The sequence below is a fragment of the Scyliorhinus torazame genome, chromosome 8, assembly GCF_047496885.1.
Source record: "Scyliorhinus torazame isolate Kashiwa2021f chromosome 8, sScyTor2.1, whole genome shotgun sequence".
Lineage (NCBI taxonomy): Eukaryota > Metazoa > Chordata > Chondrichthyes > Carcharhiniformes > Scyliorhinidae > Scyliorhinus > Scyliorhinus torazame.
The window spans coordinates 250,282,841-250,300,291 of record NC_092714.1 but is presented as its reverse complement, the minus strand read 5'-3'; the positions used below and the strand labels follow the sequence as shown (position 1 = coordinate 250,300,291).

Below are 17,451 nucleotides of genomic sequence, written 5' to 3'. Positions count from 1 at the left end.
GGGCGAACCTATGGTTGTTCCTAATTGGGGACCCCACCAGGGCACCCCGCACCCCTCTCTGTCGCCTCCACTGTCCCCAGATATTCAAAGTTGCCGCCACCACCGGGTTCGTGGTAAACCTTTTAGGTGAGAACGGTAGCGGCGCCGTCACCAGCGCCTCTAAACTCGTCCCTTTACAGGACTTTCCCTCCAGTCTTTTCCACGCCGCTCCCTCACCCTCCATCATCCATTTACGTATCATTGCCACATTGGCGGCCCAATAGTAATCTCCCAAATTCGGTCGTGCCAATCCTCCTCTGTCCCTACTACGCTGAAGGAACCCCCTCCTTACTCTCGGAACTTTCCCTGCCCACACGAAGCTCGTGATGCTCCTGCCTATTTTATTAAAAAAGGTCTTGGTGATTAGTATAGGGAGACATTGAAATACAAATAAGAACCTCGGGAGGACCATCATCTTAATTGCCTGCACCCTGCCTGCCAGCAACAAAGTCTGCATGTCCCACCTCTTAAAGTCCTCCTCCATTTGTTCTACCAGCCGTGTCAGATTAAGTCTGTGCAAGGTTCCCCAACTCCTAGCGATCTGAATCCCCAGGTATCGGAAGTTTCTTTCCACTTTCCTTAGAGGCAGGCCCTCTATCTCTCTACTCTGGTCCCCTGGATGTATCACAAATAATTCACTCTTCCCCATGTTTAGCCTATACCCCGAGAAATCCCCGAACTCCCTCAACATTCGCATAACCTCTATTATCCCCCCCACTGGGTCCGACAGGTATAACAATAGGTCATCTGCGTATAACGAGACTCGGTGTTCTTCTCCCCCTCTAATCACCCCTCTCCATTTCCTGGAGTCTCTCAACGCCATGGCCAGAGGTTCAATTGCCAACGCGAACAACAATGGAGACAGCGGGCATCCCTGTCTTGTTCCCCTATATAGTCGGAAATACTCCGATCTATGTCGACCTGTAACTACACTTGCCGTTGGAGCCCCATAAAGAAGTCTAACCCAGCTAATAAACCCGTTCCCGAACCCAAACCTCCTTAACACTTCCCATAAATACTCCCAATCCACCCTATCAAATGCCTTTTCTGCATCCATTGCCGCCACTATCTCTGCCTCCCCCTCCACTGGGGGCATCATTATCACCCCTAGTAGTCCTCGCACGTTAACATTCAGTTGTCTCCCTTTTACGAACCCTGTCTGGTCTTCTTGCACCACCCCCGGGACACAGTCCTCTATCCTCGATGCCAGTACCTTTGCCAACAATTTGGCGTCCACGTTCAATAATGAAATAGGTTTATAGGACCCGCACTGCAACGGATCTTTATCCCTCTTCAAAATTAACGATATCGTCGCCTCCGACATCGTCGGGGGTAGAGTCCCCCCTTCCTTGGCCTCATTGAACGTCCTCACCATCAACGGGGCCAACAAGTCCACATATTTTCTGTAATATTCCACCGGGAACCCGTCTGGTCCCGGGGCCTTCCCTGCTTCCCAGTCCCTTCATAACCTCGTCCACCCCAATCGGTGCCCCCAGGCCTACCACCTCCTGCTCCTCCACTTTCGGGAACCTCAATTGGTCGAGGAACTGCCGGATCCCCTCCTCTCCCCCTGGGGGTTGAGACCTATACAGTTCCTCATAGAAGGTCTTGAACACCTCATTTATCTTTCCTGCCCTTCGCACCGTGTCTCCCCTTTCGTCTCTAATTCCTCCTATCTCCCTCGCTGCTGCCCTCTTTCGCAATTGATGAGCCAACAGGCGACTAGCCTTTTCCCCATATTCATACCTCCTCCCCTGTGCCTTTCTCCACAGTACCTCCGCCTTTCTGATGGTCAGAAGGTCAAACTCCGTCTGGAGTCGTCTCCTCTCCCTGTACAATTCCTCCTCCGGGGTCTCTGCAAATTCCCTATCCACCCTTAAAATCTCCCCCAGTACTCTTTCCCTTTCCTTGGCCTCTGTTTTCCTTTTGTGGGCCCCAATGGAGATCAGCTCTCCTCTGACCACCGCTTTTAGTGCTTCCCATACCACTCCCACAGGGACCTCGCCGTCGTCATTGACCTCCAGGTATCTCTCAATACACCCCCGCACTCTTGCACACACTCCCTCATCTGCCATCAGTCCCACATCTAATCGCCAGAGTGTTCTCTGCTCCCTTTCCTCTCCTAATTCCAGGTCCACCCAATGTGGAGCATGATCCGAAACCGGTATGGCTGAGTACTCAGCTTCTTCCACCCTAGAGATCAACGACCTTCCCAAAACAAAAAAATCTGTCCAGGAGTACACTTTATGGACATGGGAGAAGAAGGAGAACTCCCTAGCCCTAGGTCTAAGAAATCGCCATGGATCCACTCTCCCCATTTGGTCCATAAACCCCTTAAGTACCTTGGCCGCTGCCGGCCTTGTTCCGGTCCTTGAGCTGGATCTATCTAGCCCCGGGTCGAGCACCGTATTAAAGACCCCTCCTAAAATCAAGTTTCCTACCTCCAGGTCCGGTATACGCCCCAGCATCCGTCTCATAAATCCTGCATCATCCCAGTTTGGGGCATACACATTAACCAACACGACCTCCATTCCCTTCAGCCTGCCACTCACCATTACATATCTACCTCCGCTATCTGCTACGATGTTCTTTGCTTCAAATGCTACCCGTTTCCCCACCAAAATGGCCACCCCTCTATTCCTTGTGTCCAGTCCTGAGTGGAACACCTGTCCCACCCATCCTTTCCTTATCCTAACTTGGTCCGCCACCTTTAGGTGCGTCTCTTGGAGCATAACCACGTCTGCCCTTAGTCCTTTCAAATGCGCGAGCACTCGGGCCCTTTTTATCGGTCCGTTCAGGCCTCTCACGTTCCACGTGATCAGCCTCACTAGGGGGCTACCTGCCCCCCTCCCGTGTCGACTAGCCATTACCTTCTCTAGGCCAGTCCCATATCCCGCCTCCGCGCTCCCGCTCGCTCCCCCAGCGTCGCACACCATCCCCGCCCACCCACTCTTTAGCCATTTCCTTTTGGATTTCCGCAGCAGCAACCCAGTTGTCCCCCTCCCCCCCCCCCCCCCCCCCTCCCGCTAGATCTCTTTCTAGCGTGATTGCTCCCCCATATTACTTTCGTAAGTCAGCTGACTTCAACTGACCCCGGCTTCTCCTGCTCACTCCTCGACCCCCCCATGTGGGGAACTCCCATCCGCTTTGTGCCTGTCTTCCCGCCTTATTCTTTCTGGCGTGGGAACATCCCTTTACCTGACCCGCCTCTTATGGCGCAGCTCCCTTTCCCCTCCCCCTCCCCTTCCCCATTCTCCAACTATGTCCCGTCTTTCCCCCCTCACCGGCGCCCACATTTCCCCAATGTCTCCCCCCTTCCCAATTTACTTCTCAATTAACTTCAACCATAACATTAACAATAACATTTCCTGCAGCATCAGTCCCTCAGTTCCGATCCAATTTCTCCTCTTTGATAAAGGTCCATGCTTCCTCCGCCGTCTCAAAATAATGGTGTCTCTCCTGATACGTGACCCATAGTCTTGCTGGCTGCAGCATCCCGAACTTCACCTTCCTTTTATGCAACACCTCTTTGGCTCGGTTAAAGCTCGCCCTCCTTCTCGCCACCTCCGCACTCCAATCCTGGTACACCCGTACCACTGCATTCTCCCATCTGCTACTCCGCACCTTTTTAGCCCATCTCAGGACCTCTTCTCTATCCTTAAGGCGGTAACATCGCACGATTATCGCCCTGGGTGATTCTCCCGCTTTTGGTCTTCTCGCCGGAATCCGATTTGCCCACTCCACCTCCAAGGGGCCCGCAGGGGCCTCAGCACCCATCAGTGAGCTCAGCATCGTACTTGCATACGCTCCACAGTCCACTCCTTCCACACCCTCAGGGAGTATCCGAAGGTTCGTCCTTCGCGCTCCGTTTTCTAGGGCCTCGATCCTTTCGGTCCACTTTTTATGAAGTGCCTCGTGCGTCTGTGTCTTAACCGCCAGGCCCAGGATCTCGTCCTCATTATCCGTCACCTTCTGCTCCACCACGCGGAGCTCTGTCTCCTGGGTCTTTAGTGTCTCCTTGAGCCCCTCAATTGCCTGTAGCATCGGGGTCAGCACCTCCCTCTTCAGCAGCTCCACGCACCGCCTCACAATTTCATCCTGCTCAGGCCCCCATGTCGCCTGCGCTTTCTCCGCGGCCATCTTGTACTTCTCTCTTTCTGACCCTTTGGTCGACGATTCCTCGCGCTGCAGCCGCCGCCGCCGGTTTTTTCCTCCATCGTTGGGGGGGGGCTCCCTTCTCACACACCCCACACCGGGAAAAAATTCCCCGTTGGGGCTCTTAAAAGAGCCCGAAGGTCCGTCGGAGCTGGAGCCGCCGAAACATGCGGCTAGCAAGGCATCACCGCAACCGGAAGTCTTATCTTGGTATTATTAAATACCTGTTAGCTCTCTAAAGATGGAACTTCCCATGCTGCTAACAGAGTAATTTGGTCTGCTGGTTTCTGGTTTTCCTAAAACACACGGCCACTAAATAGAAATTGAAATAAGAAACATGAAAAACAATCCAGAACTTTCAAGACTTAAAGCATCACAAGGGGCTGCGATGCAACCTCCGGCCACAGCATCAATCACCATGGCTCCCCCACGCCCTCGGAACTTACTAAGTTCCAGCTTTATCTATTGTAAATGATCAAACAAATTTACAAAGGAACGTTCTGGAATTGGTATCTGAAAAACCATGGAATAGTTATACCACATGCCGCCCGGGGGCAGGCTAGTTTTACCCAAATTAAAAACAAGACAGTTTATAAAATCGGCAGCTGGTGGGTTATGCCAGCTTTAACCCGGGTGAGACATTGAACTTCTACCCTCTGAGTGGAGTCTGCACATCCTCCCCGTGTGTGCGTGGGTTTCCTCCGGGTGCTCCAGTTTCCTCCCACAGTCCAAAGATGTGCAGGTCAGGTGGATCGGCCATGATAAATTGCCCTTAGTGTCCAAAATTGCCCTTGGGTGGGGTTACTGGGTTATGGGGATAGGGTGGAGGTGTTGACCTTGGGTAGTGTGCTCTTTCCAAGAGCCGGTGCAGACTCGATGGGCCGAATGGCCTCCTTCTGCACTGTAAATTCTATGATAATCTATGATAAGTAGACCCAACTATTGAGCCAGTCAGATAACACAAAAGCATAATGAGAAAACAACCTCCGTGCAGAGCAGCCATGGATCCAACCCAAAGCCATGGACCGGCCACAAAAGCGGATACATTTTCATCGACTTCAAAATGAATTTACCTGGACAAATTTTTTGCAAGCTCATCCAGAAACTGTGCATGCTCCTCAGCACGCTCAATAATTGGAATTTTGCTACTTGCTGGTGAAAACTTTTTCACTTTTTCAATGAGAGGCATCCTGGCTCCATCCAACATTGCCGCTAATCTCTCATATTCCTGGTTACCGAGAAACAAAATTAAAATACTTTTACTGTTAGCGTAATCCTGATTCAAACTTTAAAGAAATCATTCGAGTAATCGTGGATCAGTCGATAGCACTCTAACATCGGAGATGGTAGCACAGTGTTTCGCACTGTTGCTTCACAGAGCCAGGGGTTTGGGTTCGCTTCCCGGCTATGATCACTGGGCGGATTTCTCCCTTACCCGGCAGGGCAGGGGGTCCTGGCGGGATGGAGTGGCATGAACCACTCTGGCATCGGGCCACCCCAAAGGTGTGGATTCCTCCGCACATTTAGGGCTTAGGCCCGCCCCGGAGTGGTTGGCGCCCCACCTACTGGCGTGGAAGGCCTTTGGCATCACGCCAGCCGGGGCCGAAGGGGCTCCGCCGGCTGGCGGGAGTCCGGGCATGCGTGGGAGCGTCAGTGGCTGCTGAAGTCATCCCCGCGCATGCGTGGGGGGGGGGGGGGGGTGTCACCTACGCGTCGGCCATGGCAGGGGCTGATGGCCGCGCGTAGGAAAAGAGTGTCCCCATGGCACAGGCCCGCCTGCGGATCGGTGGGCTCCGATCGTGGGCCAGGCCACCGTGGGGGCACCCCCCCCCGGGGCCAGATCGCCCCACGCCTCCCCCCCCCCCCCCCCCCCAGGACCCCGGAACCCATGGTTCAATTCACGCCAGCAGGACCAGGATAAAACCAGCGGGACTTCGGCCCATCGTGGGCCGGAGAATCACCGGGGGGGGCGCCAGCCGACCGGCGCTATTCCCGCCCCCGCCGAATCTCCGGTGCCGGGGAATTCGGCCGTCGGCGGGGGCGGGATTCACGCCGCCCCTCGGCGATTCGCCGACCCGGCGGGGGGGTCGGAGAATCCCGCCCATTATCTGTGCGGAGTTTGCACATTCTCCCAGTGTCTGCGTGGGTTTCCTCCGGGTGCTCCGGTTTCCTCCCACAAGTCCCGAAAGACGTGCTTGTTAGGTCATTTGGACATTTTGGACATTCTGAATTCTCATTCAATGTATCCGAACAGGTATCGGAGTGTGGCGACTAGGGGATTTCCACAGTAACTTCATTGCAGTGTTATGTCAGCCTACTTGTGACAATAAAAATTATTATTATTAGGAAGGTGAGACTTCAGGCCCAACTCTGGGTTTGAGGACATAGTGGGATCTTACTGTACAGATTGGCTAATGCGTTTGTTTACCCATATAACAGCGACTGTACTTCAGAAAGTCGTTCAGCAGACTGGTCGCACATTGAAATGCACTGAAGAGTATGACTGTAAACAATACTTTCTAATGTAGATAGGGTTACTTTGGACAGTAAGAGCTGAGCTCAACTACACGGTAACATTTAAAATGTTTCTTTGCTGCAAAAGGCAAAGGTGATTCGGCCATTCTGGGCTTGCAGAAGGCATGGTCAAAAGAATCGGAGCCATTTGTACCCTTATCTTCTCATTTAAGTTCAGGATTATGGAATTAAATTTGGAGTTACCAGAGGTTCAGCGGAGTCTCTATTAACTGAACTGGAAAGGCAATGCACAGTGTCAAACTGAACAGTGCAGCTCAGAATCGCCCCAGTTTAAAGACCTCGGTTTATACATGGTATCCGGACTTCAGCTGAAGTGGCAGTGCTGACACCACAGCTGGCTTCAACATCCGTATGATATAGAAGTTCGAAGAAAACGTTCAGTCAGATTTCCTGCTCCTGATTGTTTTCCGGTTGCTCATTGAAATGAAAATCGCTTATTGTCACAAGTAGGCTTCAAATGAAGTTACCGTGAAAAGCCCCTAGTCGCCACATTCCGGCGCTTGTTCGGGGAGGCTGGTACGGGAATTGAACCGTGCTGCTGGCCTGACTGGGTCTGCTTTCAAAGCCAGCGGTTTAGCCCTGTGCGAAACCAGCCCCTTACTCATTGTTGTAGAAAGTGCACAGGGGGTAAGGCATCAAGCATCTGCCCTGAAATTCGGCATGGTCAACGCTCCCTGCTGTCTCTCAATATCTACTCACACATATAAAGAATAGCTGGTGAGGTTCTAGAAAGCAACAGCACCCATGCAGCTGTACCTCAATATTTTGAAAACGGGAAAAAACCTGGAGGATGATCAGGTTGGCTAAATAATAAGCCTTGAAACGGAATCAGTCTGATATTGCAATGCAGGAAGTTGAGGCCCGTGCTACGCGTTCGGTGCATGTTATGGTGTGGTGCCACAGACCAACAACAATCAAGCAGAATCATTTCACTCTGGACTGGTAATCATTGCAAGTTCAGTGCCACTTACCTCCTTTGCAATGTCCAACATCCGGTGGAGGTCTGAAAGCTGCGCTAAGGAATCGTTTGCCATTTTCAACACTTCCATCACTTGCTTGTGTTGGTTCTCCAATTCCTCTATTTTTTGCTGTGAGTAAATTGAGAAACAATATGGGTCGCAGTTTCTAATGAAAGTAGCATTCTTTTACCACGGTAAGCAGAATGACGTCACACTCTATTACAACACATGTGGATCATATCTGACACCCCGCTCCTAGAAGAGCCTTTATATGCCTTACAGAAGTTGAAACTTAAAGAAATTCTGGCCCTTGGCACACAGGTCAAAGAGGCAAAATGTGCCATTTACTAGAGAAAGTAGAGGATTTAGTGAGACTGATTTGATTTGATTTATTATTGTCACATGTATTAGTATACAGTGAAAAGTATTGTTTCTTGCATGCTGTACAAACAATGAATACCGTACATAGGGAAGGAAGGAGAGACTCCAGGATATAATGTTACAGTTATAGCAAGGTGTAGAGAAAAGATCAACTTAATACGAGGTAGGTCCATTCAAAAGTCTAATGGCAGTAGGGACGAAGCTGTTCTTGAGTCGGTTGGCACGTGACCTCAAACTTTGGTATCTTTTTCCTGAAGGAAGAAGGTGGAAGAGAGTATGTCCGGGGTGTGTGGGGTTCTTAATTATGCGGGCTGCCTTTCTGAGTCAGCGGGAATTATAGATAGAGTCAATGGATGGGAGGCTGGTTTGCGTGATGGACTGGGCTACAATCACGACTTTTTGTAGTTTCCTGCGGTCTTGGGCAGAGCAGGCTCCATACCAAGCTGTGATACAACCAGAAAGAATGCTTTCTATGGTGCATCTGTAGACGTTGGTGAAGGTGGTAGCTGACATGACAAGTTTCCTTAGTCTTCTGAGAAAGTCGAGTCGTTGGTGGGCTTTCTTAACTATAGTATCGGCATGGGGGGACCAGGACAGGCTGTTGGTGATCCGTACGCCTAAAAACTTGAAGCTCTCGACCCTTTCTACTTCGTTCCCATTGATGTAGACAGGGGCATGTTCTCCACTACGCTTCCTGAAGTCGATGACAATCTCCTTCGTTTTGTTGACATTGAGGGAGAGATTATTGTCGTTGCACCGGTTCACCAGATTCTCTATCTCATTCCTATACTCTGTCTCGTCATTGTACTGAGACTGTGGTGTAGTGGCAAAATCACTGGACTAGTAACCCAGTGGCCCAGGCTAATGCTCTCAGGACACGTGTTCAAATCCCAGCATGGAATTTAAATTTAATTAATAAGTCTGAAACACAAAGCTCGCGATGGTCCTTGATACTGTTGTTGAATGTCGTAAAAACCCTTCTGGTTCACTGATGTCCTTTAGGGAAGGACAGATGTCCTTTAGGGAAGGACATCTGTCGTCCCTACTTGGTCTGGCCTGTCATGATATGCAAACATGCAACCAATGAACACTCAGAATAGGACACAACCAATGGGCAGTCAGGACACTCAGAGGTGGCATCACCACAAGGGGGCATGACATAAACACTATAAAAGGGATGACGCACTCACACCCTGCCTCTTTCCACAGACAGACATCTAGAGAGTCAGACAGGGTTGATCAGCAGCATCACACCCCAGCACGTGGCTTAGAGCAAGCTGGTACTGTTAGATTGAGTTACTACAGTTAGATTAGCAGAGAATCGAACTCAGGAAAAAAATCCTGGCCTTGCCATTAAATCCTACATCCCATGAAAGAATGAGTTTTTCAAAATTCAGTACTTAATCCTTCTCTAAGTGCAAACAGGTCAAATGAGCCTAAACATCTGGAGAACATGGAGAAACAAATGCACAAAATCTTACCTTGCTCTCTGCCAGTAGAAATTCATTGATCTTGTTCTTTTCGTTGGCTTGTCCAGTTTTGTTAACTGCTTCATTAAGAGCATCTCTGAGGTCCATCATGTCAGAATTATGCTTCATTAACGTATCACTGATGGTTTCAATAAAATCTTTCATATCTTGTAGGATTTTTTCCAGCTGCTCCTTGACTCGTTCAAGCACTTAAACAGCAAGCAGAAAGGAGGTTACAAAACTATCCGGTCCAATGCCCCCCCCCCCCCGGCCTAATATGGCAGCAGAGCAGAGAGAGAGGGCTGCTTCCACCTTGAGGGTCCAATGGCTTATTTGTAAATTCACACTAACAACAGGTAACCAACATTTGAGTGAGAGAGAGAAAGAGAGAGAGAGAAACACAGCTTCCCCTTTTGGAGTCCAGGAGTTTTCTGCTGGGTCCTCTGAAAACCCCACCTGGCAGGACCCAATCGCTGTCTGTTGTTGGGCATAATACTAATCCCTGGCCAATTCATTGGCCACCAGCCAATCAATCTAACTGAATCCCTCCAACCTCTTGGGTGCCATAAAGTCTGACTTTTGCTGTTCAAAATCTAAAGCCCCATACCACAGTGTACTATTTTGCAAATTTTGAGTTCCTCAGATCCTCTGCTTGATTTAAAGATATGTCTCCATTTAAGATCCATGGAGGCAGCACAGTGACACAGTAGTTAGCACTGCTGCTTCACGGCTCCAGGAACCCGGGTTCAATTCCGGCCTTGGGTGACTGTCTGTCTCCCCGTGTCTGTGTGGGTTTCCTCCTACAGTCCAAATGTGCAGGTTAGGTGGATTGGCCATGCTAAATTTTCCCTTAGGGTCCAAATGGTTAGGTGGGGTTACTGAGTTATGGGGATAGGGTGGAGGCCTTAAGTAGGTGTGCTTTTGCCAAGGGCTGGTGCAGACTTGATGGGCCGAATGGCCTCCTTCTGCACTGTAAAGCCTATGATTCTATGACCAAAACGATAACAACAAAATAAAAGAAATAAGCATGAGGGAATCAATAGGAAGGGCCTTATGGTTGGCAGATGCTTGGGTGTGTGCATGGGCATCCATTGGCATAGCTCTCTAGCTCTTGGAGTTTAAAAGCACTCGTACACGTAATATGGTCCACTTTGTTTCCCCTTCTCACATGGCTGTTCAGAGAATTACTGATCAGTTCCATGGTCCCTCTTCCTGGTTAAGGATTTTGAACAGACTGAAATTCGGTGCTATTATTTCAATGTATCCTGCCTTCCCATGAAATGAATGCAAAGGAATACTGTGAGGAAGCAGGGACTGTTCAATAGAAAAAGTTCCAATACAAATATGAAAGCTGCAGTTTTACTCCCTCCTCTGGGAAATGTACACTCAGTACGTGACCACAGTGGCATGATTGAAAGCAAGGACTGTCATATGGCACAGATAGACATACAGTAACATGACTGAATGTTACTGAAGGAAGTCATTACTCAGAACGGCAGACCGAAGCCAAATGCTCAGTGAGCAATACTATTCGAAGATTTGCTATCATTTGCCAAGTAATACAGCGTTACAAAGAATACCAATATAATCGGAAGTGTTGCCATCATCCTCCATTTGTACCTGGCACTTCCTTCCTTTAACCAGCCAATCATGTGTAACCTTCCACCAACGCTATCATTTTAGGTACTGATTGTCATGTTATATGCTTCATAAGGTCATGGATCTTACTGACTGAGAATAGACCAGAGCTGTCTGGCATGAGGTTGTCGATTGGAATTTCTGTTCACAGAATCATGGAACAATAAAGTGCAGAAGAGGCCCTTCGGCCCATTGAGTCTGCACCGACACATGAAAAACACCTACCTAATCCCATTTGCCAGCACTTGGCCCATAGCCTTGAATGTTATGATGTGCCAAGTGCTCAAGGACATGAGGCAACCCTCCCAGGCAGTGAATTCCAGACTGTCACCTCCCTCAGGGTAAAAGGTTTTCCCTCAAATCCCCCCATCATTAATCCCCCCAACACTAATCCCCCCCATCATCAGTCCCTCCATCATTAATCCCCCCATCATTAATCCCCCCATCATCAGTCCCTCCATCATTAATCCCCCCATCATTAATCCCCCATCATTAATCCCCCTATCATCAGTCCCTCCAACATTAATCCCCCCATCATTAATCCCCCCATCATTAATTCCCCCATCATTAATCCTCCCATCAACAGTCCCTCCGTTACAAATTTCAAAGTTGCTATACAATTAATTAATTTTACTTTCCTGTTATCTTACACCGGCATTAATACATTAAAAGTAATGGCTGAATACTGGCTTACAATTAGCATACCCAGGAAAGAAGCATATTAAACATTCACGCATTAACTTAGCTAATTTGAACTTCCTGACATACATGTCTGATGTACTCACGTTTTCTCGCTTCATCTTCCTCTTTCTCAGCCATATCTTGCTGACTGCTGAAATTTCGGCCTCTCATTTCTTTCAATAACTTCTCAACCTCGGCAAGCTTTTCTACAAATTCTTCAGTAGATGGCATGCTGGTGTCCAACTGTGTCTTGTTCATCTGGTCAATCACATCTGGATAAATACATTTCAAGGGAGATTCAGTACCTTTTGTTCCCTCTTAAATTAAACAGGCGCCACAAGAATTCAACTCTAACCAGTGTGGAAGAGGACCCAGTGAGGCGAATGTCTCTGTGGAAGAAGGCACATGAACGCGATGACAGACTATCACACATGGCAGATTAATCAAGGCAGAGGCTGTTTTACGAAACAAAATCAGAGAATTATGGAATTGTGAGAACACCACCATGTGTAACAGCATCAGAAATCGGTTTTATGACTTGCTCGTGAAATTGTGAAAACTTTACAAAAGTATTGTAAGAAATACTGAACGTGGATAATCTTCTCCATCACGTGTGAAGCTATCGGCTGCACAAAAGTACCTGAGGAAACCTTCCCCCAGATTGGGCAGCATCTGGAAGAAGATGATAAAGAAAGATTTGCATTTTGTAGTGTCCGTCACATCCTCAGATCATCGGAACACTTTCACTTCCACAATGTAGACAGTTTGTTTTGAAGGCACACACAATGGTTAATGTCTAGGCATGGCAATGAGATTAATGTCTGGCTGAGGGACAAATGAGAGGCAGGAGAACACCTCTGCTCTTCTTTCATTAATGCCATGGCGTCTTTTAACTGTGTCTTGGTTCATTGGCTCACCACAAAGACAACGGGCTGGATTCTCCGATTCTGAGGCTAAGTGCCATGTGGGAACTGAGGCATATCACAACGCCAAAATCGACGCCGTACCCTCACCGATCCTGGGACCCGGCGAGGGGCTAGCAGCCGCGCCAGGTAAAACTTCCGGCTCCCACGACAAAAACGTCAGGAGAATGGCCGGGGTCCGTGGTCACGCATGCGCATGGTGACAACCTGCAGTGGTCGCACCGCAGAACATGGCGCCGGCCGTGCGCGGACACGACCTGCCAAATTCTACCCACCTGGCCATCCCCCACCAGTCCCCCCAGCCCTCACGGAATCCCCCCCCCCCCCCCCCCCGGCCAGCAGCACGGCTCCTGGCTGACTGTAGTGGTGCTGGACAGTCTCAGCCGCCACGTCGGGTTCCTGACCGCTGAGACCACACGTCCCTCGCGCGGTCGGGAACTCGGCCCATCGGGGGCGGAACATCGGGGGAGGGCCTTCCGATGACGTGCCAACGCCATTCCAACGGGGTGCGACGCATTGATGCCATTTTGGAGGGAGCGGAGATTAGAAAACCAGCGCCGCCCCTGATTTGGGCGTCCAAAGGGATTCTCTGCCCAATCGCCGATTCGGTATCAGCGTCGGGCAACGGAGAATCCCGCCCTATACCTCTGATTTGAGACTTGATCCTGCAACCTCTGAGAGGACGACAACACTGTGATGTCCAATTTCTGATCCACGCTTCCTTCAAGCATGGCAATTTCCCTGCATGTTTACAGGCCAGGATTAATACAATTAAAATAATAGAAGGGAAGTACATCAGGAAGGGAACTTTGCACGGTCTACTTGTAAATTTAGCCACGTCTGGGAAATTGGCAGATGGGAAGTGGGGGCGGGAAGAGCTGGAATAAGCTTCAAGCTCAGGAATATATCCTGCAAGAGGCTCAATGGCAATTGTTTCCTTCTTGACCCAGTTAGGATCTCTCACAAACCACAACTTCTCTCCTACGCTTTCAAAAAGACTCAAGTCTATCAAGTTGAATCATTTTAACAATAAGGTCAATAAGGAGCAATTTAACAATAAGGGGACGGCGGGCGGGAGGCGGCCGCACAATGGAGGGCTCCCGTTCGGCAACGGCATTTTCGGGGCTTTAAGCCCGGTCCCAGGGTCCACGGAGGCGGCAGAAGCAGGGAGAAGGCACGGAGGAGGCACAGTGAAGACACAGGAGGAAAAAAAGAACAAAGAAAAATGTCGAGGGGTGAGCAAGAAAACGGCCGGAAAAAGAACAGCTGAAGGTCCGTCGGGGAGTGGAAAGGTCACCGCGGGGTCACCAAGGAAAATGGAGGCTGGAGCACCAGGGAAGGCCGCACTGCTTACGGCTGAAGAAATAACCACGGTGATGGCTGCGGAATTTGAAAAGCAGTTGGCGCAGATTGCGAAATACATGGAGACGGTGAGGAAGGAGACGAGGGAGATTTTGAGTGTGCTGGTGGAGGAGGCGGTTTCCCCAGTGAGGACGGAGGTGGCGAGCGCAGTGGCGGAGGTGCGAGAGCAATGGGAGGCGCTGAAAGAAGTGGAGGAGACGTTATTGCAGCACGGTGAGCAACTTGCCTCGATGGGGAAAGAGATGCGGAAGGTGATGGATACTAACAAGGATCTGCGAGGAAAAATGGAAGACCTGGAAAACAGATACAGGCGACAGAATTTGAGGATTGTGGGGCTGCCCGAAGGAGTTGAAGGACCGAAGCCGACTGAGTATTTTGCTGCGATGTTGGCAAAACTATTGGGGGAGGGGGAGGATCCCTCCCGATATGAACTGGATCGGGCTCATCGGTCGTGGAGGCCTGTACCAAAGGCGAGTGAGCCGCCAAGGGTAGTGACTCTGTGCTTCCGTAGGCACAGTGTGAAGGGGAAGGTCCTGAGCTGGGCCAAGCAGAAGCGGGTGGTGCAGTGGGCTGGAGCTGGTATACGTGTATACCAGGACTTTACGGTGGAGCTGGCAAGGAGGCGGGCTGCCTTCAACCGGGTGTAGAGGGCACTGAACTTTAGCAAGGTGCGGTGCGGCATTGTATATCCAGCGAAGCTGAGGGTGACTTACAAGCTCAGGGACTTTATTTTGGAACGGCGGAAGCAGCGGAGGAGTTTGCGAAAGCAGAAGGACTGTGGCAGAACTGACAAATTGAGGAATGGTCATGTGCCGATGTAACCTCATGACTGTATTTTCTTCTTTTTTGTATCACTGCGTGCGGGTGTAGAGACTAAAGGAGCCAATGTGGTATATATTTGGACAAGGGAAGGGACGGGACTTTCACTCCAAATGAGGGTTCTTTGGGGTGCGGGGTTTGTGTGCTAAAAGGGGATCTTTGGGCTTTCCTAGGGGCCGGGCAAGTGGGAAAGGGACCCGGGCGGGGGCCACTACGCTGGCCGGTTTAAGCCGGCCAGTGAGGTGGGGGGAGGGGCTGCGGCCATCAGAGCCTGGCAGAACAGGGTCCGAGTGGTCTAGCCGGGGTGGAAAGTTGGGGGGAAGGAACCGAGGTTGGGAGGAAGAGTTTTACAAGAGGCAGTGGACGGGAGGAGCTGGAGACCGCGGGGGGGGGGGGGGGGGGGGGGGGGGGGGGGGGGGGGGGGGGGGGGAGCTGTGTAAGATTAAGGGTGACTACGGGTAATCCCCAATTCCTTTTTGTCATTTGTTTATGTAAACATGCGGGTTGAGGTTTGGGGGTCGGTGGGTAGATGGGATCGTTGTTATTATGGGGACTGACATACCTTGCTGATTATTGTTGATGGATGTAAATGTGGGAGAAAATGTAGATAATCTCGGAGCATCAACTAGATTTGTCATCTGTACACAGATCACCAAAGGGAAAGGGCAATTAGACTTGGTGTAAATGCCACTGGTCAATGGGGAGAGACGATGGGGCGTGATTCTCCGACCCCCCAACGGGTCGGAGAATCGCCGGGAGCTGGCGTGAATCCCGCCCCCGCCGTGTCCCGAATTCTCTGCCACCAGAGATTCAGCGGGGGGCGGGAATCGCGCCGTGCCGGTCGGCGGGAATCGCGCCGGTCGGCAGGCCCACCCCCGGCGATTCTCCGGCACGCGATGGGCCAAAGACGCGCCGCTGTCAACCCTCTCCAGCCGGCGTGGATCAAACCACCTACCTTACCGGCCGGAGCAGGTGGTGCGGGGGGGGCTCCGGGGCCCTGGGGGGGGCGCGGGGCGATCTGGCCCTGGGGGGTGCCCCCACGGTGGCCTGGCCCGCGATCGGGGGCCCACCGAACGGCGGGCGGGCCTGTGCCGTGGGGGCACTCTTTTTCTTCCGCCTTCCCCATGGTCTTCACTATGGCAGAGGCGGAAGAGACCCCCTCCCCTGCGCATGCGCGGGGATGCCGTGAGGGGCCGCTGACACTCCCACGCATGCGTCGCCCGGTGACGTCCTTTCAGCGCCGGCTGGTGTGGCGCCAAAGGCCTTTCCCGCCAACCGGCGGAGTGGAAACAACTCCGGCGTGGGTCTAGACCCTCAAGGTGAGGGCTTGGCCCTAAAGGTTTGGAGAATTCCGCATCTTTGGGGCGGCCCGACGCCGGACTGATCCGCGCCGTTTTTGGCGCCGGGTAGCAGACATCGCGCCAGTTTGCGGAGAATCCCGCCCAATGTTCCCAAATCCAGTCTCCTTTATTGACTTCACTGAAGGATGGGCCCTGCTCGGAGGGGAGAAAAGGTTTTGTAATGGCCGACACGAGTGTCAATATTCATACCTTTGCAGCACAGAAAGATGCTCTTCGGCCCATCGTGTCTGCGTCGGCCATCAAACACCTCCCTATCCTAAACTCATTTTACAGCACTTGGTCCGTAGCCTTGTACGCTCTGGCATTTCAAGTGGTCATCTAAATTCATATATTCCTCAGGTGTGAAAAATTTCAGCAAAGGATTGTGCTTCCAGAAACACGACAACATTTAAAATGAAGCAAAGCGACTTACCTATAATATGCCTTTTGAGGTCCGTGATATTATTAAGTAAGCCACTCGCATGCTGGTGGGTTCCATCAACACTTTCTCCCAGTTCCACGGCCTTCTTGTTTATCATGGTGACCTGGATGGAAAGGCGGGAAGAGGATGAGGGGAGGGGTCAGTGAAACGTGTCTGTCGTAGAACAGGGTGCAACAAAAGGAATTTTCCAACAAGGTGACTTGCCTTTTCTTCATATGCGTCCAAGTCTTGTGCCAGATTCATGCTGTCAGTCTCCAGCTCATCAGTGTGGTCCTTTGTTTGATCCTGTGATCCATGGTATCTGCTTAGCTCATCCTGAAAAAACAGCAGCACGGATTACTTATGGCTTAAAAGCCTTTGATGTAACGAAACAGCAGCAATGTGGCAATCACAAAGCTTCCGATAATAACAATACAAAAATCTCACAAGAATACAATGCTCAGTGATGGATGCTGGACAGCGATGGGGTGCAACATCAATATTAATCACAGCTAAGATATACAATAGTATGGAAAGGACTGCTACTGTCAAGTTGAAATGGAAGAGCTGGGGATCTAGTTAAAATGAAAGGGAGGGGCCCTCAGATGAGCAAGTCCACGACCCTTAACCTACCAGAACGTTGGCAGCAGTGTGAAATATTTCTTCATCCTGGACGTCTTTATAAAGACACTGGGCTGAATTCTCCGTTCCTGCGGCTAAGTTCCGGCT

The 17,451-nt window shown here is 50.8% G+C and overlaps 1 protein-coding gene across 1 annotated transcript in view; it reads right to left on the bottom strand.

Annotated features, from left to right (window-relative positions):
- The window catches only part of lama5 (laminin, alpha 5), a 377,969-nt gene that overhangs the window by 72,248 nt on the left and 288,270 nt on the right, over positions 1–17,451 (bottom strand). The window contains exons 50-55 of the mRNA XM_072515083.1: positions 16,948–17,058; positions 16,735–16,846; positions 11,962–12,129; positions 9,551–9,747; positions 7,701–7,817; positions 5,268–5,422 (exon numbers count right to left, since the gene is read on the bottom strand). Coding sequence (XP_072371184.1) covers positions 5,268–5,422; positions 7,701–7,817; positions 9,551–9,747; positions 11,962–12,129; positions 16,735–16,846; positions 16,948–17,058 — 860 coding nt within the window. The remainder of the gene's footprint in view (positions 1–5,267; positions 5,423–7,700; positions 7,818–9,550; positions 9,748–11,961; positions 12,130–16,734; positions 16,847–16,947; positions 17,059–17,451) is intronic.